This window comes from Abramis brama (genome assembly GCF_963993115.1).
Source record: "Abramis brama genome assembly, chromosome: 16".
NCBI classification, from domain to species: Eukaryota; Metazoa; Chordata; class Actinopteri; order Cypriniformes; family Leuciscidae; genus Abramis; species Abramis brama.
Window position 1 is genome coordinate 7,169,601 of NC_139978.1, and position 24,497 is coordinate 7,194,097.

The 24,497-nt window shown below is 38.6% G+C and overlaps 2 protein-coding genes across 2 annotated transcripts in view; one reads left to right on the forward strand and one right to left on the reverse strand.

Moving 5' to 3' along the window:
* antxr1a (ANTXR cell adhesion molecule 1a) overlaps positions 1-1,417 on the forward strand; it is a 75,423-nt gene extending 74,006 nt beyond the window's left edge. The window contains exon 18 of the mRNA XM_084138343.1: positions 104-1,417. Coding sequence (XP_083994469.1) covers positions 104-520 — 417 coding nt within the window. The 3' untranslated portion in view covers positions 521-1,417. The remainder of the gene's footprint in view (positions 1-103) is intronic.
* Positions 1,418-9,159: 7,742 nt separating this feature from the next.
* Positions 9,160-24,497, reverse strand: part of gfpt1 (glutamine--fructose-6-phosphate transaminase 1) — a 38,928-nt gene continuing 23,590 nt past the window's right edge. The window contains exons 15-19 of the mRNA XM_084138778.1: positions 16,735-16,849; positions 14,200-14,327; positions 13,145-13,312; positions 12,737-12,898; positions 9,160-11,721 (exon numbers count right to left, since the gene is read on the reverse strand). Coding sequence (XP_083994904.1) covers positions 11,677-11,721; positions 12,737-12,898; positions 13,145-13,312; positions 14,200-14,327; positions 16,735-16,849 — 618 coding nt within the window. The 3' untranslated portion in view covers positions 9,160-11,676. The remainder of the gene's footprint in view (positions 11,722-12,736; positions 12,899-13,144; positions 13,313-14,199; positions 14,328-16,734; positions 16,850-24,497) is intronic.

The window sequence follows — 24,497 nt, forward strand, 5'->3', positions numbered from 1 at the left end:
ACCTTGACAACAGGAAAAACCATACCACAGCACATTTTCTTCAGAAAAATGTTATGTTTAAAATTCTAAAATACTTTTTTTCTGTCCTATCTTTCTCTCTCAGGGTCGCTGTATGAACTTCACCCGCGTCAAGTCTAATCCTCCTCCACGGTATCCATCCTACAACCAACATTCTTCACCCATCTACACCCCCACACGGACCCTCAACCCACCCCCTCCTCAGGGCCAGCTGCCCCCTCCTCCACGCAGTCCACCGGACTCCCTATCCTCCAGTTTTCCTCCGGTACCTTCCACCCCTCCTCCTCACACCATCAACCCATCTCCACCCATTACTCCTCCTCCATCCTATTCTCCACCCCCCATCTGGTCTTCATTCCCTACCACCATTTTCTTTTCTCCACCCAACTCTCTGCCCTCTCTTCCGCCATCACCTACTTCTTCCCTGCCCCCACCCCCTCAAGCCCCGCCTCCAGGCAGAGCTCCTCCTCCAGATCGTCCACCTCCACGGCCCTGTGTTTAATGTGAGTGGACTACTATGAGGGCCTAAAGATGAAGACTGGAAGCAAACAGGAAATATACATTTTCCACACCCTCAAGATTCCGTTGCTGTGTGGCCAAACACAATAAAATATGGCTCACCTGTGGCATCAAGGGCATTTGCTCCCGTGAAAAGAACAATGAAATGGAGCACAATCCTCCATTAAACTCTAAAGGGAGCAACACAAAGAATCACACACTAGGCATTGCAAAGAAACAGAAAATTCACGTACGAAGCTCCTGTTTCTCAGCAAGAGTGATTTGAGAGTTTAACCAAGCTTTGAGAATGGATGTGGCTGGTTCCATTAATGGATTCATGGATGTTTCACAATTGCATGCACATGGGATCATCTCATAAAGGAGGTTTCCACAAATGAGGAAAGCTGAAACAAAGTAACCTTTCAGGAGCTTTCTTGTTCAGAACAGTTGAGAAAATATATGCACGTTTTTAACTAGTGTCACTATATACTGGTCAACTCATTCGCTAAAAATTATGAGGATTATGCATACTTAAACACACAGGACAACTTTGCACAAAAACATCAGCCAGATTCACAGTAGGTGTGTATACTATGCACACGGATTGTTTTTTAACGTTCCAATGTTAATGATTTGAAGTACTCTAAATGAAAGACTGCATGCCCCAACTGTAATTTGCATAGACACACCCATCTCCATATAAGGGTTTTATGTACGATGTAAGCGTGTAGCGTACATGTGACTTCAGTTGGTAAATTTAGAATAATTTTTAATGCCAACATATTCATGATTTCTATGTGAAAATTTCCATACACTGATTTTACGTGCAGTTATGCACATATCTAGATATGACCCATTGTGGCTGAATCATTCTTGATGTGTTTTTGTTCTAGCGATGGTGAAAAAAAATAAAAAATTAATCAATTTCTTTCAAACTAAATGCAGTTGCAAAATTCAACCACTTTACAAACATTTTTTTTTTTTATGAAATGCTTTACCATAGGAAGGCAAAAAACTGTTGCTCATTCAGGTAATTGACATTTATTATTTTGTGCAATAGTGTTTTTTAGTGGCTTTGATTGGGTTGGGGGGTTTAGGGTGGGAGGGTGGGCATGTTGCTTTTTGGTCTTTGAATTAAGTACCAGACCATGATGAATTAAAGGGATAGTTTACTCAAAAATGTAAATTCTGTCATAATTTTTGGGTGAACTATTACCTTTAGGATGATGTTGAAGAGACTAAGATGTTTATGGGGACGGACTTGAAACATCGAAGAAAAATCTGAAATGTATGTAAACTATAAACATCACCACCTTACTTTTTGCACATGTCACAGTTGTAATGGTGTATGGGTACATCATTTAAAAAATAGTTCAAATTATCATACTTTACACATGCTGTATGTATAAATCTCTGTAGCCCTGTGTAGATTTTTTTTATACAAGGTTTTCTTTTTTTGTGTGTTTTTTTTTGTGTGATTTTTTTAGTTATTATTATTGTGGCATGATTGCAATTTTAAATAATGTAGAAGCAAAACAAAATAAGAAGTAAGAGTTCTAAAGCCTCTGCGTTGTATCCACCATGAATAACCACAGGGGAAGATTAGCTTTTGGCATTGGAAATTATTTTTGCCAAAGAAACTATTTACAACCCAGAGCCCAATGCATTTGATATATGAGTTTGATTTTGTTTCATAATTACATGCTGTATATATTATTGTCATAATGCACCACAGTGTCATTTTTCACAATCATTTGCTTCTAAATAGTTCTTGTCATTTTCCGTTGTACACCGAGTCTAAGTTATTGCGGTCCCACTATGATGCCAGTGTTGTTTATATAACTCCAAAACCCTGTTATGATGATGGTTTTATGGGTAATTAACATAAAATAAATCACATATGTCCATGTTAAATCATATATGCTTTTCAAAGAAATCATGTAAATGAATCTTTCTCCAAATGACTTGGATCATGACTACATTATTATTATTATTTTTTATTTTATTTTTAAGTTCTATTGTTTTGAAATAAAATGTTGTCATAAAAGTCATATACTGGTCCTCCTGTTTGCATGCGTTTCATGGATGGTGTGCCTGGAGTTTTCATCAAGAGAAGAATCGTTGCCTTAAAATCTTTTTGTTCAATCCTGTTCTACAGTGACCTTTAAAAATAATGGCTTGATCATTCTGAAGTCATATTTAAGGGAGTGACATCATAAAAATGGTTTTACCACATGGTTAAAAAGAGGTAAGAGGTATGTTTAATACTATAATGTGAAGAGTTCAACTCTGTTATAGGAAAAACACATCACATTTACAGAAAAAAAAAAGATGTTCTTGGCATAAAGCACCAGAAGCTGACTATAAATCATGTGGTCATTGGATGATGTTTTAAAAGGACATTGGTTGCACTTTATTTTACAGTACATGCACTTTCAATGTATTTACAGTTTACTTACCCACAAAAATACTGTCATTACTACAATAAATACATAGTATGTACAAGCGAAACAGGACTGTAAAATAAAGCGCTACCAGGACATTCTTGGACTGATTTTCAACATGGTTGACAACATGCTTTGAAAGAGTCATAGGTTACTTGGATTTCTGCATAATTTGGTTATAAAATATAATCTGATCTTTAGGTGATCTTAAGTCTGCTCAAAGAAATAAACAAAAAATGATACAAATGATTTCTTCTTTTTCCTGTGTTGTTTTGAATCTGACATTTCCGGCAGCTCGGCCTCCTCTCCTGAACTGGTTCCCTTTAGACCAGGTAAAATTGAGTCCAGAGTCCGCTCTGTCAACATTTGCACAGAGAGCTGGCGTCTCATGAGACAGAGACTATAAACCACTCTCGCCATCAAAAGCCAGTTTTATTCAGTGAAATAAGCACAAGCCCAGCAAGGTTTGGCATGACATGTTTCAAGAGCAGCCAAAGATAAGCAAATGAAATTATTCTGGAAAAATAAATTGGGATTAGTATGCATTTTCTCCAGCAGTGCAGTGGGACCTGTGTAACCTGTTTTGTTCAGATCTATTACAAAAATATAATGTGATGTTCTGTATAGATGGTGTTAATTCACGTCTTTGACCCTGATATCTGTTTAACTTTTTTTTCACCATTATCCCATCCTTCCCTCTCCCTGGAATTTAAGTATGAGTCATGGATATAATTGTCATATTTTATTGCATTCATTTTTATCCCATCATTTATTGAACAAAATTAACATGTCAAAATGACACGCCTAGTTTATTGTAGGCCTGATTGCGATAGCTGCAATAGTCGAGTGAAACGGCTTCTTGAACAAGAAATGCACAGTAGGGTGGGACTTGATTTTAAAATGATGTGCACAGATAAATCGTTTAAATAAACATTCCATAAACATAAGAACTGTTATATTTTGATCATTATGAACAGGAAGGCCACATCTGAATTGTTGCTTCTTAATGCCATAGTAGGCAGAAAACAGTAGGCCTATGTGAAAATAGTATCTGAATTCTTAATATTTTTGTAACAGTAAACGAAAAGTGTCTGGATCACCTACTATTTCTGACGAGATTCTGAAGTGTGCATTCAATAGACACTTTACTATCCCATGAGGCCACGGAAGTGGATTTGTGAATGGCAGTGAAGCGTGACTATTCAAGTCACATGACAATGACAACATGGTGAATGTAGTATGCCCAGATTACATTCATACTACACACATTCATACACTCTAAAAACTGCTGGGTTGTGTTAACCCAATTTTGGGTCAAATATGGTCTCACCCAACGTTGGGTTAAAAATTAAATTTAAAAATGGACAAACCCAGCCGTTGGTTTACATTTTTAGTGTAACCAATGCAATTTGTCCATTTTTAAATTGCATTTTTGTCCATTTTTGATTTTGTCCAAAATGCAATTTGTCCATTTTTAAATTGCATTTTTTAACCCAACGTTGGGTGAGACCATATTTGACCCAAAATTGGGTTAACACAACCCAGCAGTTTTTAGAGTGTACTATTGAGAACATCCCTTTTTAATGGTCGCGAAGTAAGTATTTAATTAAAAGAGAATCCAACTCAGGAAGTATGACTTTGGACACAGCCCTGTAAAACAGATGGTATTAAGAAGTGTTTTGGTCGATCAGATCACTAGTAGACGAGGGAGACGCATTCCTGTTTACACCTGGTGTTTTAATCTGTCTCTTTTCTCCACTTTCAACCGCTTCTGTTATATGGGCAGGTAAATCTATGTTTTTTTTTCCAGATCTTTCGATCTAATGGACAAAACAAGCTCATGCAATTTACATATGAGCACACCCGGGGACGACGGAAAAACAGAGAGCAGCTTTTTGTTTCTGCTCTGGAATTATTAATTTCTGCATCTTTTGCGGCTGTACGAACACATTCGATCACATGAGCGTTTACACTCAAAAAGCAATGCGTTTTCGACTACCTCCGGAAGTGGTCAAAAGTGGCATTTTAGACCCATTTACACCTGTATTTAGTGTCATTCACTTGTGATCTAATCGACTAAGATAAATCTTAATTCCAGGTTTAAACAGGGCCATACACATATAGGGCCCTATTTTAACGATATAAGCACATGGTCTAAAGTTCACTCAAGGCATGTCTGAATCCACTTTTGCTAGTTTAACGACGGGAAAAATAGTCGGCGCACGGCGCATGGTCTAAAAGGGTTGTCTCTATTATCTTAATGAGTAATGGGTGTGTTTTGGGAGTAACGTGCAAAAATCCAATCAGAGTCTCATCTCCCATTCCCTTAAAAATATTAACAATAATCCAGACCGGCTTTCAGTCAGTAGGCCTAGTCTGCTTAATCACACACAAAGATTGATGATTTGGCTTGTTTTGGAACTATTGGCAGAGAAAAAAATATACAAACTAACTGGCCAAATATGGTCTGAAACTCAAGTCATTAACCTCCTGTTTGTAGAACTGGTGTATAAAAACATTACCACAGTCGATCACACTATGAATCTGAATATCAGCACAAGAGCAATCTTGCTTGTGATAATGTTGGTGTTACTGTATAGAAAGATGGCTGAACACAATTTCAGAAATGTTTTGATAGGCCAAATTTGTATTCTCACAGGAAAACTTTTCAATTATTATCTTTTTTTATTATCTATTATTATTATTATTATTATAACTTAAAAGGCAGCAAGGCCACTATACTATTTACATTTATGTTCCTGGCAGACGCTGCACCCAAAAGAAAAATAGTTGTGGCTGGATAAACAGTGAATTTAAACACACAATGGAGTTAAAGTGAGCTCAGGCTTGGCAGTAAACTGACATTTCACCCAAACTGACAAAGTGACCATATACAAAGTGGGTGGCATGCCAGTGATGTGTTACTGTGAGTGACAGGCCATTGTTGGTTGGCTTTCTTTCTTCACTCATTCGGTGAAGTTTGAGTTTAGTATCACACTCCCTGACCCACTTTCTGCTCTAGCCAATAAAGCAATCCAGTCATCAACAACAACGACGACGACACACGGTTTCAATCTATCCACACCGCCAAGATCCTTTGAGTCAGAGCTTAAACATTTCTCTGCTCTTAAAGAACTATATTTTCAAAGGACAAACAGGTCATATCATCAAAATGTCTCGGTTACGTATGTAACCCTCGTTCCCTGAGTAGGGAGCGGAGATGTTACGTTGTGACAACGAATGGGGTTCGCTTAGAAAGCCTCTCACCTTCGAGTATTTCAAAACGAGCCAATGGCAAGGAAATGTCATGGGTCTGCAAGAATACACATATGACCCGAGAGGGGGCTGCATATGGAGAAACACTGGGGTGTCCAGCCTGCAGGGTGGAATGTTTCAACCCCTAGGGGTGGCAAGGTGGCTTGCCAAGGGAAAGACACATGCTTAGAGAGGCTTACAGTGGAAATACACATGTGGGGGTCGCCCAAGGGGGGAGCCATGCACATAGAGGCACGTAGCCAACGCGAAAGCTGCTGGTGGCATAACTCTGGCGTTGATGTCAACAGCGCTGGAGGAACTCAGGGCTTCTCGGGGAAGCTCACCTGAGGAGAATATCGCACGTATCCAGTCCGAGGAGTGGAATGGCGAGCAAGCGAAGACACCTGAGCAGATCCAAAACATTTAACGACTTAATCTCCTAAAATAGTTAAATTAAAATATCAAATTATGTAAAGAAAACTTTACTAGGAGGAACACATTGCGTTCATATTCTAGGTTAATTTGCTTATCTGCACATAGTATGGTTTCTTAATAAAGTGTGTACTGTGTACATAAATTAAGCCACGTTAAAGTGCCTTAAAAGCGTTTTAAAAGCTTTTTTCACGTTAAGCATTTTAGAATGTCCCGTGGAAAACCAACTTGTTAACGTTGGCCGGCAGAAGTGCGATCATGGTTTTCCTGATGCTAAATCCAGCCTTGGAGAATATCCTTTCTGATGGTGTACATTCACACTTTAGATTTTCTTATCCCAGACATTGTTAAAGATTTAAATCCTTGCCGCCAAGATGCTCCTCTGTCGGTCACGGATTGAAAGTGAAACTTAAATCTGTCACGGGGTGTTTTGATTTATTCACGCACGTTAAAAAATATTTATTAAAAGCTTCTTTCTTTGCACATTTTTATATACAGCATTATCATAATAGGCTGAATATTAACGTATTGACAGAAAACCGGTAGTTCTATGTGAAATCAGACATTGAGCGCCCTCATATAGCCAAAGTGGCATGATCCTCGTTTCATAACACCTCTGCGAAGATTCGACCATGAGATCGGTAGTCAAATCAGGCTCCTCCAATCGAAGCATCGAATCTTCGACTATTCGGGGTCACCCCTAGAACTTAAGCTCCACTGATTGCAGAGGCTCAAAGAGAGCACTCTGCAGGGCATTCAGAATCACTGAGATGTCCCAAGAGGGTACGTCGGGGCAAAATGTGCTTTATAGCCTCAGTCTGCTTCTGGGCGGTCGAGAACTTTTGGGCGTAGTCCTCGGCCGCGCAGCCAAAGAGGCCAGCCTGGGATATGGGAGTGTCGAGGAAACGGGTTCGCTTGGCATCTCTCATATTGGCCAGGTTGAGCCAGAGGTGTCTCTCCTGGACCACATTCGTGGACATCACCTGGCCCAGGGAGCGTGCAGTCACCTTCGTCGCTTGGAGAGCGAGGTCGGTGGCGGCACGCAGCTCATCAAAGAGCCCTGGGTCAGTCCTACCCTCTTGCATGTTCCTGAGCATCCGTGCCTGATAGACCTGCAGGATGGCCATGGCATGCAAAGAGGCGGCTGCCTACCCCGCAGCTCTATAGGACTTCGTGACAAGAGTCGATGAAAACCTACAGGCTTTGGAGGGGTGCTTAGGGTCACCACGGGAGGAAGCGCTTTGAGGACGCAGATGCATCACAACAGAACGTTCCACTGGGGGAACCCCAGTGTACCCTTTGGCAGCAGCCCCGTCGAGGGGAGGAAAGGCATAGAAGGTCGCCAAGCGATCGCGGGAAGACAATGGTGCCTTCCAGGACCTCCTCATGCACTTCCGGGAAGAAAGGTATTGGTATACCCAAAAACCAATCGTCCAGCCATAAGCGCTCAGGACAGGGTGGAGGGTTCTACTCGAGCCCGATGGTGTGGAGTGTGGAGCGTGAAATAGTTGGCGCTTTGTTCCACACCGTCACCCTCAGGTCACCCTGTCCACCAGCCAAAGTACCACCTCTCGAGGAGGGGGTAGATCGGGGTGTGGATGTGGGGACTCTACCTCTCCCTCAAAAAACAATATGCTCTCTCAATAAAACAACTCTTGGCTTCAGTTTGTATATTTTATCAGTGTAACTTATCTGCTAGTTGCAAAGCTTACTCATAAAATAAATAAAAAAATTCCTGTTGAATTTATGAATTCTTTAATTTTTTGGTCTATTCTGCCATTTGCAGTGTGATTATTTTAAGACCTCTAAGAAGTTCTTTGATGATGTTTGTGTAAAATTCTCAGCAAAGTCACTAAGGACAAGAATATATATAAATATATATATATATATATATATATATATATATATATATATATATATATATATATATATATATATATTAATCATAAATCTACTTTAAAGATCATTTTGATAGTTGATAGTTTTAACAATATTGCAAAACAATAACAATGTACCCAACATACTGTAGTTGACGGGTAATTATTACACTCCTTGACAATAGGTCATTGGAGATAAACTATAGAAAATTAAGAGGATTTTTCCACGTTCAAAATACCGCAGAAAATGACATCACATGATGCTGGTCATTTGTTTTTGGGATAAACACTTTTTTGTCTTTTTCTTTTTTTCAGGGGGATGTTTGGTTAGTAACATAGTTTGACAAAATATTTGCGGAAATGGATAAAATGAAACATTTTATTATTTATAATTTGGAAAAATTTAAGTCTTGAAATATACCCTAAATTATAGAATGGCCCATCTAAAAAAAATAATAATCATTGAATACATTTAATGTGTATTGCCTGTTTTGTTATATCATGTGAAAAATTAAAACAGCTCACCTCCCTGAAAAAGAGTTGCATGCCCTGTTTTTTTACCCTATTCCTGGAAAGTATTTTTTCCCACTGCACGACTCTGTAAAAGCCAAAGTTGAATGAATGCAGCCAGAGAGTTACAAAGTCTGAACGTTTTATTAACTATTTTGATCATAATTTTAAATCTTGTACACACTGCCCAAACACATTATTTATGACATGCTTTAACCAAAAATAAAAAAGGCTGGACAACTTTTTGTACTACACAAAAATGTGTGTGGATGGCAGAACTGATCTGGAACAAATAATCTACCGCACAATCCTTTCAGGTGAAAAGATAAAGCTACACATATTTAAGATGCTCTTGCAAAAGCAATGCAAAGAGCAATGCTAGTATTTTAGCCTGTGAAATACTTAAAACCATTTCTATGAGCTGGCATAACTTATATGTTTAGTTTTAGAATGTAATAAAAATATAAGCACAGAACTGTAATCGTACCTTCATAGTTATTGCCCCATATGACCCTTCTTCATCCTTTTGTTACATGACATTAATAGAAGATATTGGTTGCACTTTATTTTACAGTGCGTGCACTTACAGTGTACTTACCTAAGAAAGTACTGGTAATATAAGGCAACTACATGGGTTAAGGTTTGGTTTAGGGGTAGGTTCAGGGTTAATACCTAGTTATTGTAATTAATAAGTAAATAGTATGTATATGGGGAACAGGACTGTAAAATAAAGTGCTACCAAGAAATTTTTGGTTAATGCTTTGAACGGAAGTTTCAGATGATATAATCTTTATTCATGTTTATGCATAACATAATAATGTAATCATGAAATTTAAAAATCACAATATTTGAATCAAAGGAAGTACATAAGCATTTTAATCCCAAATAAAGTAGTATATAAAATATAACCCTTTTATACCCAATAAAAACAAAAAACATAAGTGAAAGACAGAAGACAACAAAATGGTCCCATGGAAACGATCAAAACTGACGGTGGCGTTGTATGGGGCAGGCGCTATGAAACGCATCATACTTCATGTTCTCGCTTTCTCCTCTGCGTCCTTTGGTAATACTACTGTAAACCGGAGACACACTCACAGTCTCCTTTGTAACAAGACCTCTGAATCTCCCAAAATAAAGGAATCAAAGAATAGAAGCCATGCACATATTTCAAGCACATGACTAAAGTGTTGATCTCAGTAACTGATTATAAATATTACACTCATACAGTAACTACAGATACCGTGTTGAGTCACCAAATGCAGTGATTCACAATCAATATCTGGGTTTAAAACATCCTTAAGAACGGACTTTTTTTGTGAGAACCAATAGGTCTATTAGTATTTGGTACTTCAAATACTACAATATTCAAACAATTCATTCTCTTCATCAAGGCCAGTAGATTCCCTTGTGCGAAATCAAACCTAACATGACCAAAATCACATAGAAACTTCATTAAAATGTCACCATATACTGTAAATCAGATCATACATTCACGTCATATTTGACCCTTTGTGTTGTAGTCATTTTACCTTCCTTTCCAGCAGGGATTTCATTCATTTCTTTGCAACCAGAATGAAGAAACCACTAAAGATAATAAACATGTATTTTAGGGTAACAGTAAGTCTCCATTTGCTATCATTAGATCTTTCAGTAAGCATCATGAACATTTTTTACAGCATTTATTAATCTAGGTTCATTTTAAGATATAAATATACTATTCATTGTTAATTCATATTTGTTCATAATACATTAATGTTAATTTATACATCATTAAATTGTAAACAATTGTATTAGTATACATAGAAATAAACATGAACCAAGATTAATGAATGCTAATAAAAGTACTGAACCTTATTATAAAGTATTAGCCTACTATTTTACAAACCATGAAAGTTATGTTTTAAATCACTGGATTGAGAAGACGTGATCTCTAGATCGAACTCTAGTGGACATCAGCATTGGTTTAATATCAAATTCAGATAAAAGCACAAATGTATCAAAGCTCCTAAATGCCGCTTTATGCTCTGAGCAAAGGAGGTTATCTATGGAAATCCCTGTGGATATGAAATCAGTAACAAGTGCATCCCCTTAAATAGCAGCAAACCGGATAAACTTAATAGTATGCAAACTACCACTAAGCACTGATTCACAGTTGTTGTTTTCAGTGCCACATATCACTAGAAACATGGGTTTTTTCTTAGAGAAAAGCCTCTCGTGTAACTAAACGCAAACTGGAACGCCATCTTTGCTACACAAATACATGTGTATTTGATGAGAAGCATCTAGATGTTTTTCTGGGACAAACAAAAATGATGAATACAGCAATAAACAGCCGTAAGAGCAACGTGTTATTAGCCACACAGTGTGTGACATCAAGTGTCGCCACCCCATACCACGCCACCACTAAAAGACAAAAATAAAAATAAATCACATTCCAGTCAAGAGCAATGATATGAAGCCAGAATCATGCTCTGAGACAAGATACAGGTATAGGAGGTACACTTCAGGTTCTTTACGATCGTTCAATGAAAGCTGGCATGTATAAAACTCATTGTCTTCATGTTTTGATGTTCTGTACTTGCGCATATATGCGTGTGTGTGTGTGTGTGTGTGTGTGTGTGGCATTGATCAGGAAGTGTTTACTCAACAGTCACAGACTTGGCCAGGTTTCTTGGGCAATCAACCTGTGTGGGACAAAAAGAAAGAAAAAAAAGAAAAAAGAAAGAAAAGAAGAAATATTATTACATTTTAAAACATTTTTAAGATGTAATTCATTCCTGTGACGCAAAGCTGAATTTTCAGCATCATTACTCCAGTCTTCAGTGTCACATGATCCTTCAGAAATCAGTCTAATATGATGATTTGCCACTCAAGAAACATTTCTTCTAATTATCAATGTTGAAACAGTTGTGCTGCTTAATATTTTTGTGGAAATCATGAATGTTTTTTTCAGGATTCTTTGATAAAACATTCAAAATAACAGCATTTATTTGAAATAGATTTTTTGGTCACACTTTAGTTTAGGCCCAATTCTCATTATTAACTACGACTTTTGCCTCAATAAACTCCTAATTACTCCTTATTAATAGTGAAGGTAGTTGTTAAGTTTAGGTATTGTGTGGATTAAGGGATGTAGAATATGTTCATGCAGAATAAGACATTAATATGTGCTTTATAAGTACTAATAAACAGCCAATATCCTTGTACGGTAATGTAATACGCATGCTAATAAGCAACTAGTTAATAGTGAGAATTGGACCCTAAACTAAAGTGTTACCGTTTTTAAAAAAAATGAAAAGCCTTTACGGTCACTATTAAAAATGGCCTCCACAATCACCAGACCTCAATCCAATTGAGCACCTTTGGGATGTGGTGGAACGGGTAATTCGCATAATGGATGTGCAGCCGACAAATCTGCAGAAACTGTGTGATGCTATCACGTCAATATGGATCAAAATCTCTGAGGAATGTTTCCAGCCCATTGTTGAATCTATACCACCAGGATTAAGGCAGTTCTGAAGGCAAATGGGGGTCCAACCCGGTACTGGCAAGGTGTACAGTGAATTCAGGGTGATTAGGACACTTTTTGTATTTGAGATGACTTGGAAAAAGTGTCCCAATCAGCCTGACTTCACCCTACATAATAAAGTGGCTGGTGAGTGTATATCAGTGAGAGGAAAGCGAGCGCTCGAGACTCACGTCGAATCCGCGCAGCACAGCGAGGTGGAAGGAGAGCAGCTGTAGAGGAATGACACAGAGGATTCCCTGCAGGCAGTCCAAACAGTGAGGCACTTTAATGGTGCGACTGGAGTTGTTGATGGTCTCATAGTCCTCCTTATCGCAGATTACGATTGGACGGCCCTACAACAGCAACAACCATTTCATATTAAACAGCAAAAACTGCAGAGATAACTAGGGTTGTACAAAAATAGCAAGCTTTTTAATGATATTCAATCTATTCTTTCTTAAGCCACGGGCATAGTAGACGCCTTATGTGCTTTTGTGTACTGAAACTTGGTTAACAACATATTTAATCACTATTTTCTATTAGTGCAAGCTGTTGCAGGACAAGCAAATCTAGTAATGATAAATCTGAATGGCTCTTACCTGTCTCGCCACCACCTGCTGCAGTGCGTTTTGGCATTTGTTGTACGTATGGTCTCTCATGATGATCATTATGACAGGCATGAGTTTGTCCACTAGAGCCAGCGGCCCATGCTTCAGCTCTCCAGCTAAAATCCCCTCTGAATGCATGTACGTGATCTCCTTGATTTTCTAAATGACACACAAACAAGAGCAATATCATGCTACCTGAGAAGACTGACTAGACAGGAACAATTAAAACAAACTAAAACAAAGACAAAACCCAAAACACAACTGTACATTATCCTAATTAGGGAAAAAATAGCTGCATCACATCTTAGGTTCAAATGCACATTTTTGTGGTCAGAGCTGGCTAATGCCTCAATGACAGTTTCCCCATCCTCACTTCCAGAGTAAGTGGGGGGTTTTTCTTAACCAACACAGTCAAATTGCTTCCTGTGTTTATCTGCGGTTAAAATAAATCAGGCCAAACTTCTGGTAAAGTCCATCAGTTAGGACTCTTATTTTCTTCCTTGTTCTTCCTTTCCTAGTAAGACTTAAATGTACAGGTCTAATTATTCTTGAATGCGTAAATTACTCTCCAAACAGAACTAAAGCTAATCACCTTCATGTCTTTCCAAACCTGTACTTTTACTTTATTCTGCAGAACATAAAAAATATTTTGAAGAATGTTGGTAACCAATTTTGGTGAACATGTATGGATGAAAAAAAAAAAAAACTGAGACATTTCTCATAATATTTTCATTTATGTTCAGCAGAAGAAAGAAAATGACGATGTAAATGATGACAACATTTTCATTTTTGGGTGAACTATCGCTTTTGTCCCCTTTTTCCCACTTGCACACTGACACACACACACAGCTGATCGCATGTGAACTGAACAAGCACAAATTAAATGTGAGAGCTATGGAGGAGGAAAATTAAAAGCTTTCTGTGAAGAACAGACCCAAATTAAAGTCATTATTCACTACCATATGGCTTCAGGAGACTTGAAACAGAAGTAAGAGGGGAGTGAGTGATAGATGAGAGGAGGAGAAGAAGAGGGATTGTGGTCTAACCAAAGCTCCCTCCAGACAGGTGGCGTAGTGGTAGCCTCGGCCCATGATGAGAACACTCTTCTGTTGATACAGCTCAGTTGCCAACTTCTGAATCTCATCGTCCAGACTCAACACCTCCTTGATCAGATCTAGAAAAAGAGACACAGTGTAGCTTGTAAATTGTGCAAAAATTTGTCCTTTTGCACATTCACACATGAAATATTTAGTAAAGGTGGGAATCACAGGGTACCTCACAATACAGCAATTCTGTGATAATCAATATATTTCTAGACAATAATGATACATCACTATAGCTGTCTATGAAAGCAACATGCCCGTGAAAAGGTTAAGTGCAGGTTTAAATTAGATTGAAAATTTTAAGTAAATTAAACATTTTCAATGAAATCAGGATGATGCCGTTGCAAGTGGCTTTGCGTGTTCATGGTATTACCTGTGCACTTTACTTTTACCAGGCAGTTCTTGTATGCCGCGTACTCTGTCAATTTTGTTTGTCCCATCAATGGTATAAAAGCCTTTAAGTATAAAAGTGGGTGCAGACTTTGGACTTAAGTGGCTGGGGCACCTATTTTAATTAATCATTAATGTAATTTTATGTTTTATTTTTTCCCTTTAAAGGTAGGGTAGGTAGGAATTGTCTAAAAAACTTCTTTTCCAAATTTGTTTAAACTTTATTTATATATCAATACATAATTAAAATGTAAGTACTCTGAAAAATAAAGTATAAAAATCGAGTGTCTGTAGACCTCTAACGACTGTTTTAAAGACAGCTCATTATTTCCATTCACTCCACCCCCTTCCCTTCTGAGCTCCATCCAAAGCCACGCCCCCAAAACACATGAACGCGCGATGCCGACCGCTGAGCTGAAGAGGCATTATTTACCCGAGACGAGCGGAGAGGAAGGAGCACAGTGCATGTAGTGACATCATGTCAGAATCACATGTAATAAAAAAATCTAACTTTATCATTATGAATATAAACAAATAAGATGTATTTTAGTACTCACTATCAAGCTAGCATATTGATATTGGTAAAGTTTAAAATATATATTTTTTGATTCGCTAACGAGCTAGTTATATCTATAAGGCAAAGCTAAAAACAGGTTGCATTGCATACACGTTTTTCCATTACCATCATTTACACTGTGATGAAGATGAATTTCGTGTAAGATTCATAACATATACGGTGTTCTGCATGTAAGAGCTTCCACGATGAAAGCATTGTTGACTGATGAGGACTAACGTTACACTCCAGAGACAAGTACCGCATCGTCAGCTCGAGGACATGGTCCGGGGTCGAGGGCGAAGCAGAGGAGGTCGTGCAAGAGGCCGTGCAACTAGGGTCCGAGGATATTGACACGCGTTTTATTCAAAGACTTTTTGTTCATTACCTTTTCTAGTACTGTCTTCCTTTTTTGCCTTGTTTGCCTTCGCTAACTGCATATGCCGGTAATGTGATTTTTTGATTGCTCTTTCTCTGCCATTGTTTTGCTATTCCTAGGTTCCGTGCCTCTTGAATTCCTCAAATCAAACGGGTGCGCGCGCATATGGGCAGATCCTGTGTGGCAAAAGAGTGGTTGCCATGGTTGCGAGAGAGTGACAGTCGCCTAAGCCAATCCTTTGTTTCGTCCCGAATGGAAATAATGAGCTGTGTTTAATGCAGATTAAACGGTCTAGAGTCACTCGATTTTTATACTCTTTTTTTTCAGAGTACTTACATTTTAATTATGTATTGATATATATAGAAAGTTTAAACAAATTTGGAAAAAAGTTTTTTATAAAATTCCTACCTACCCTACCTTTAACTGTTTGTGGTTTAAAACTGGATGCTAGCTATAAACATGTGCACAGTTTAACTAACTTGCAAGGATCTTTCCAAACTGCTGCTCTACCACGACAATAGTTGAACTTAAAAGGAAACAACAGATATAATACCTGCTGCAGCACCCCTTGTGGCAAGACTGAGAATACAATACATACATGTGTACACATTTCAGAATATAAATATCCTGTACTTGCATGCAAATGTTTTGGGCTGTAAATACAGTGACCAAAACATGCAAGCATTAATGACAGAATCAGCAGTTTTTAGCATGAATAGTAAGCTGGAGTGCAGGGGGATCTTTAGTAACTGGTTGCCAACACATTCCCGACCTCATTGGCTTGGAAGCAGAACGAAAAATCCACAGAGGGAGAACGAAAGAACTGGAGAAAGGAGAGGGAGGGGCGCCCCAGCAGACACTTGTGGTCCAATAAAGACTTCCAACAATGACTGAAAGAGCTGGCCGAGGCCATCTGCTCCTCCCTGCACACCAATCCGTGAACACACTTAAACACACACAGCTCTATGACATCAGCAACTCGCCAACATAAATGTACACAAAGAGCACATGTGTACAAAAAAAGAGGTCTAGAATTCATATATTGTGAATTATGACTGGGACCACATTAGAAGCCATTCTTGCAGAATTCCAGACAATACTAAAACATTCATTCATTCACACACACACACACACACACAGCTGTATTTGAGTTTACCTGGCAGCACTTTGAGGCCTTGTATGATTTCTCGTCTGCGTGGCTGCACTGAGATTCTGTCATCACACATCAACAGGGCGAACATGATGAGGGCCACAAACTGACTTGTGTACGCCTGCAACAGACAAAACAAACAGAGCAAAACAGACTTCATATGAGCTCAACATGCAATTGGTTTGTATTGTCACATATGGTTGTCATTGTGTATTGACCCACAGTGGCCTGCAGTGCCGGAGACAGATCAGACATGAAATTATTTGTTATATTTATTGAATAATCCACAATACCGCGCACCAAACAAGCAAACTATGAATTAGACTTTCTGTGTAACTCTCAAAATGCAACTAACAACCATATGCAGCAGCAGCAGCCAAAAGACACATCAGCAACATGAGACTTCCACTCTCACTTCATTCTCTTTGAAACAGAAAAAAAAAGAATTTTTTTTTTTTTAAATCTCATAGATTCTATATATAACCATTTGAGAAATGTATACACGTTTATACATTTCCCAGCTCATGATTTTTCTTTTATATCGTTTTGCCTATATATTGATTCGAACACTAGTAGTATAGTAGTATTTTAGTATTGCATAATGTAGTTAAAATAATACACAGTTTTTTGTAATTGTTTGCAGATCTGTGTGAAAGGGGACCGTTGTCGTCTGTACGTGAAACTTTTCAAAAACTTACTGTACATTGTTGTCATGTAAATGTACCCTCACACATTTTGAATAGTGGCTTGAGTGTCCCAAGATGCATATTTGATATATACGGCCTCTATCATTTAGAACGTTATGATCCACATTCTACACCTGGTCAAATGATAAATTGAGAGAAATTGGGTTGCCAAAGACACTAAAGAGGTGTTATAAAAAAATACAACAAAAAAAAGAATTCTGACATTCTATCAGCTTCTTGTTTGTCTCCTTGCCCCCATCTCTTACACGCGCCTGTGATCCCAAAGCCTCCGTGGTTATAAATCACTTTAACAGCATTCCTCAGTGCATACGTTGTCACATTACATGTCTAACTGTAATCCAGCGCAATGCCATCATCGTTCAGAGCATATTAAAGCCACTCTCAGTCAAATATGAAGCACATTTATAAAGCATTCAGGATGTCTGACAACATGCTCTGGCTCACTTAAGGTTCTGTGAGTTCACGCAAGATATTTCCAGTGACGGTGGAGGAGCCATGGACAATAAACCCACCCTGACAAATCACTAACACATGAGAGCTGATCCATGGACATTACTGTGTCTCTTATTGTTTGCAGATGCTTTTCATCTGTGAAGGTTCACTACCTGCACTAAATCTGAAGTTAAGTAGCTTGGTCAAAGGTGTGATAGTAATTAGGGTTGACAGATTGATCTTGGTAAGTTGCTATAACTCATTAAACCAATTTAACCAATTTACCAGCACCCCAATCCATAGTAATCCAAACCCTCTGCGAGTTTTGTTGAATCTAAACAAACCCAAACATGTAAAAGAAAACTTACACATAAAAAAAAAAAAAGACAAACTCAAAACCAATCATTTTGTTTTGGTCCCAGTGGATTCAGGTCAAGTAACAGAGCTCTACTACCTTGCAGTTTGTTTCCTCCAGTTGTCTCCAATGCAAACAAACATTCTGGCTTTTACAATGCTATGTGCAGAGCTAAATGCGCTCACTGTATGTGCATGCATATGATGTTATATGATGGAGCTGACAACTCGTGAAGAGCTTATTAAATGTGTAAAGTATTCAAAACAGCAGCCGTAATCCCTCAGTCACAGGCACAAACGAAGATCTGTCCTTTTTATGGTCGCATCTTGTGACATCATGTCCTGTTTTTAGTGCATTTACATGTAGGTATTGGTCCGTGTTGTGTTCATATTTCAGTCAAACCAGACTTCGTTTGAAAGCAGACCAAGACCCATCTGTTCAGTGGTCTCGGTCCACTTGTTTGGTGCACACCAGGGTTCAGATGGCTACGTTCACACTTATTCAAATGAACCGCACAGACCAATCGCTCCAGAGTTTGTTTTAATCTAATCAAACCTGCCAAATGTGAACACACCCTAAAAGAGGGGTTGACACTGACAGTGATTTGCCGTGACAAAGCGAACAGACACCAAAAAGGACAACCGTTTGGCAATGAAAAAAATTAGTGTTCAACTTTACGCACATGAGCAGCAATGTAAAGCAGGACTAGTGTAGGAAGTAATCCGCCCATTACTGATACAGTTGGATACCATTGCAAAGTTCAAGTTCTACTTATTTCAGTAGTAGCTGAATATGAAGAGGCAGAAAAGGATTCAGCGAGGGACAAGCAGAGCATCAATAAACTTGGTTTTGAGGGGGGAGGGGGGTGGCGGGCTTTGAAAACGGTGACATTCCAAAGAAAAGTAAAAAATTTAGGGGAACACTGATGTTAAGTATGGAATCTTGAACGAAATCAAAGCTTGCCACAGCAGGAATATTCTGGAAGAAAAGTGGCCTCGTGGAAGAGAGAGTACTGCAATCACAGCAAAATCAGGCAAACCAAGTAATAAGTCACATCTACATCAAATACAGTGGCTCACAAGATGGGCCAGGCATGAGCTTACAGGCTGCAAGCTGTGCTGCAAAATGGTGCATTTGGAAGTGTGTGCATGTGGAAAAAAACAGTTGGAGGGTATTGCCTGGAAAAAAGATGACTGCAAAGTGCAAACACGTTTGACCTGCAGCTCAACATTACCTATAGGATGTTTTGAAAATGAGGTCAAAAGAGTCAGGAAAAGAGAACTGCCGTGTACTAGACACTCCTATTTTTCAGTCAGCAGAGAGTTGTCTTCTCCCCCAAACTTAAACTTCCCAATTATTACAGCTGAAATCTGGAAACCCAGGAGCGCAACACTCCAAAGTAGTTGTGGGTGTGTGTTTAGAGATTGCCCTGAGGGACTGCTCTGGTGCTGTGTAGACATGGGTGGATAGAGCAACTGCATGCATCTGTGGAGCAATCCCACAATTCTCATGACATTTAAAAAATGTGGTTTAAGGGTAATTTAGACAAGCAAGAAGGCCAGATAACTTTCGACTTGAGAGAGCATGATTGTGCATGTTTGGTGGGTGTTCTGTAAAAACACCCACTAAAGTCCTGTGCTGACACTTAATGCCCCTGATCTGGAAAAACATGAATCTGGAACCAAATGGTAGGAGGATAAAAGAATGGAAGGATGGATTTCTACTTTCATTGATGGATAGATGTGAAAGTCAGAGTGTCATTCTCTTTGTGATGAGAGTTCCAGTTGGGAAACAGCTTCCCGAATGATCATGGTGTTCTGTAATCCCTCCGAAGGGAATTCATTTGAGACTCTTGAGAAATTATTACAATGACAATGCACCACAGGAAAGAGACCACCATTTTACAGAGCAACAAAAGCCACTTTTCCACCATCCGGCCAAACCGTTCTCATTGATTAAACCGCTCCATTCTGTGCCGATCCGGTCCAGCCGGTACGGATATGGTTTCATTTTCCACAGTGGGGCTGATACCAGAGCTCTTTGGAATGTAATACAAATGTGTCAGTCATTGCCCTGGTACAGCAAGGATTTACAGATGATATGAGATGAGAATGATCAGATATTTTATTTTATTTTTTTATAAAATTGCGTTAACTTCGCTCAAATAGCGCACTTGGCCAGCTACAGAGAAACTGGTAGCCAGGCAACAGACAAGTGACCAATCCTGAGTGGTAACATCACGGTTTGTAATCGTGCCGTGCCGAACTTTGCTTAATTGGAAATATAACTGGAACTGTTCCTTACTGATCTTAGAAAAAGTGCCTAAGTGTCAAATTACATTACATTAAATACAGTAACAAAACACAACAGAATCTTAATTTATCACCACATGACCAGGGCCGGTGGAACTGATTTCCAGTCATTTTACTTCCTGTCACCTTAGACTGGCATCATGAACCTTTCACCAGGACAGACAACCCCGGGAACCTCACTCAAGGAGACAGAGGTGATGGTTCATCATGGATCACTTCTTGGAAGTAGCAAAAACCCAATTACCAGGTTTTCACCTTAATCACAACATGATTGTATGTTTATCATTAACATAACCAGTAATCTTGGATCTGCAAAAGTGGGCATCAATGCCAGAATGGAACGAAATAAGATTTTGCAGCTGACTGTGCAAACACCATCTGTGTAGTAATATGAAAAGGGCCCATTTTGATTTCATACTGACTTTAATATAACTTAACGAACAATTGGTTATATGATCAATGCATATATTCACTGCTATGTGACTATAAATCCAATATAATACATATAAATAAATTGTTATGGTAAGAAGGGGTCCTTTTACAACTATGTAACACCTGGTCTTTAACAACCTTTGGGAGTTTCTTAAATCACAACCTCATTATAATTGTTTTTGAAAACAGAAACAATTAAACCACAGATAAATCCAATGTAATGTCTATAAATACATTTTTATTGGGGGGGGGGGGGGGGGGGGGGGGGTTACATCGAGGGAGTCTGTAACATATCATTTAAACTCATTGAAAATGGCATGCACAGAAAGTAGAACTAAATACCAGTGCAGGATTTTGCCAGATGTTCTGGCTCCTCACCCTCATTATTTTACTCTGATACTTATATGAGCAATTATATCACCTAATTCAGCCTGCAGGCATCCATGTTTCTATCCTAATGAAGCTCTACCATAAATCGACTGGAGCTCTCATCTTTCTTGCATGACACAATCATCTTCCTTTTAAGAAGGGTGAAGGAAAGTAGGGGTAGAGAAAGGCTGAAGCAGCAAGAGTATGAATAGTGCAGTCTAATATGCATTCATATTTCTTCTCTCCATATTAATATCTCTTATCCAGCCAAATCCAGCTGCTCCCCAGACTCAAGATTCCAAAAACATCTTTTTCTTTTCACATATTTGTTGTGACTTCATTTGACTTGTATGCATTGGCCGAAACAATAGAACAGTGCTTGAAACAAATTCTCTAGATCTATTGAGCTGTAGTGTGCTCATACTGGAGAAACAGGTTTGACATCCTTTTTCTTGCGCTTTTAATTCTCTGTAACTTGTGTGTGTGTTTTTTGCTCTTATTTTTTTCTTTCCTTTTATGTACAGCAGTTTGGCAAACCAGTGTTCTTCTCTTGGGTATAAATAAAAGTTTAAATTACACTGATAATAGTGAGAGTTTTAGAAAGTGGTCTACACAATAATAAATTCCCTTATCAGTATCAAATAGAAGCCTGTATACATAAACATACATAGTTTAAATTTGCAGCAAACTACTGAATGCAACTTCAATTTTTTTTAAAAAGTGAACAAAAAAGACAAAATTATCAAAGCTTAGAAATTTATGTTCATTTATTCACTTTGTAGAATAATGGATAGCCAAGCACCCATACTCTAGTACTACTGCAATATAGGGCTGTGGATTGACACAAATTTCACAATTTGATTCGATTTCGATTAACTTGGATATCAGGATATATATCAGGTACAGAACATTGGAAATTTCCTCAACGAAAAAAAAAAAAACTCTCTCAAATAATGCTATAAACTATAAAATATTGAAGGATTGAAGGTTAAAATTAACGTTTTTTTATACGTTTTTATTTCTACTCCAATTGAGGTTTGTTTAATAAAAACATTTAAATGGTGGCTGTCATAAAAACTTGACGGATTTATTCAAACATACACTGAATATTGAGGAACATTAAAAAATAACAAAATGCTCCTCTGTAGTGTTAATTTTTCCAGCTGACTAACAAGTTTATGGTCATTGAATGGCTTTTCTGAGGTAAATGTAACGTGACTGTTTCCACGGTTAAAACACTGATTTCAGTAAGTTGTACTGTATCTTTCAACATACCTTCTGATCATTCATGCTTATTCCGTGCTGTAACTAGTGAAGCGGAAGAGAGGATCAGTTCAAGTGATCCGTGGCGTCACATTAAAGAGCGCAACTGCTGTATTTATTGTTTGAATAAAATGGACAGAATATAAAATCTGAGACTTTGTGTCATATTAACAGTGAATGAATGAGGCATTTATATAGCGCTTTCATATGTACTACTGTACACCCAAAGTGCTTTACAATCATATCAGGGAATCTCTCCTCAACCACCACCAGTGTGCAGCATCCACTTGGATGATGCAATGGCAGCCACAGTACAACGGCGCCAGTGCGCTCATCACACATTAGCCGCTTTCCGACCGGAGGAACCTTTTCACAGTTCCTAGAACTATTGGCTAAAGTACCCGGATGTCGGCGTGTTCGCACCGCAGGAACTAGGAACGATTTTAGTTCTAGGAACTCCATTTGTAGGAACTAATTTGGGTCCTACTTCAGAGTAGGGTCTAAACCAGCACTATAGGAACTATCCGTGACGTTAGTGTACGCTGATTGACCGAACGCACGCGGAACATCAGCACCCGCCATTTTTAAAACAGCTAGAATGTAAACACACAGATTATAGCCTATATATTTACTCCATAAACTATACGAACATGGAAAACAGTGATAGATGGGTCTCTAAACCTTTATGCTGAAGAGAAAATCCAACGCAACTTTGAGGGGACCAAGCCCAACATGATTATGTTTATCTGCCCAGCTAGCAACACTGGACATCAACCACACGGCATAGGCTAATAACCTTTTTTCATATACTGTCTACTTTCTATAACAGTTCTATCTAATAAGATATTAAACAGTACTGTTAGACAGATCGCTAACTAATAAACACAGAGAATGCGAGCATTGTTTGCTCTGGCGTTCTCAGCGCCGCCAAAATAAAGGTCCGTCGCGCCGTCAAAATAAAAGTCACCGTGCTTGCGTCACTCCCTTACCCCTCCTACCAGTTCCTATGGCCACTTGGCCAGTGCGAACGCAAACAGCAAAACCGAGTTTGGGGGAGAGTAGTTCTTAGAACTGTTTAGAAGTGGACAGTTCCTAGAACTAAGTTCCTATAACTACTTGGTCGGAAAGCGGCTATTGAATAAAATGGGTGGAGAGGAGAGAGAGAGTGATAGAGCCAATTCAATTGATGAGGATTATTAGGAGGCCATGATTGGCAAGAGCCAATGGAGGGAATTTGGCCAGAGAAGTGCCATGGGATTTTTAATGACCACAGAGAGTCATTAAGAGAGTCAAAAGTAACAAAGCCAAAAGCTTATTGGGATTTATTGGATGGGAGGCACGCTAAAATGTTCCATCCTTTTATCAACTGAAAACAGCATTGACTAAAAGATCGATTCTTGAGATTTAAGAATCAATATCAATTCATAAAAATGAGAATCGATTAAAAGAGAAATGTATATTTTTTTACTCAGCCCTACTGCACCATATTGAGCAAATTGGTTTCTTGAACAGGTCCCCTGGCTATGGGATAGCTGCGGGTAATAGGCCAATTTTAAGCACATAATGAGGGTTGCCATGTGGGACGTTCATTTGGTCATACAAAGTGAATGGTTAAAAGAATCTGTTGTACAGAGCATTGGATGCTAGCAAATTGGTGGAAATGGGTTGGAGAATGGTATGAATTACGAGGGGGTTTGTAGGGGGTCTGACATCCCTAATTAAGGCTTGAAATACCCAAGTGTTAACTGTTTTAATCCTATATGCAACATATGGAACATTTCAAAACCATTTTCAAACAGCATTTCAGTAACCTAAAAAGTTAAGATTACAAGAAAAAGTGTGTATTTTCAGAAGCTTGTGAACAGAACAGGAAATTCACCCGTGGGCTGCTTGAGCATT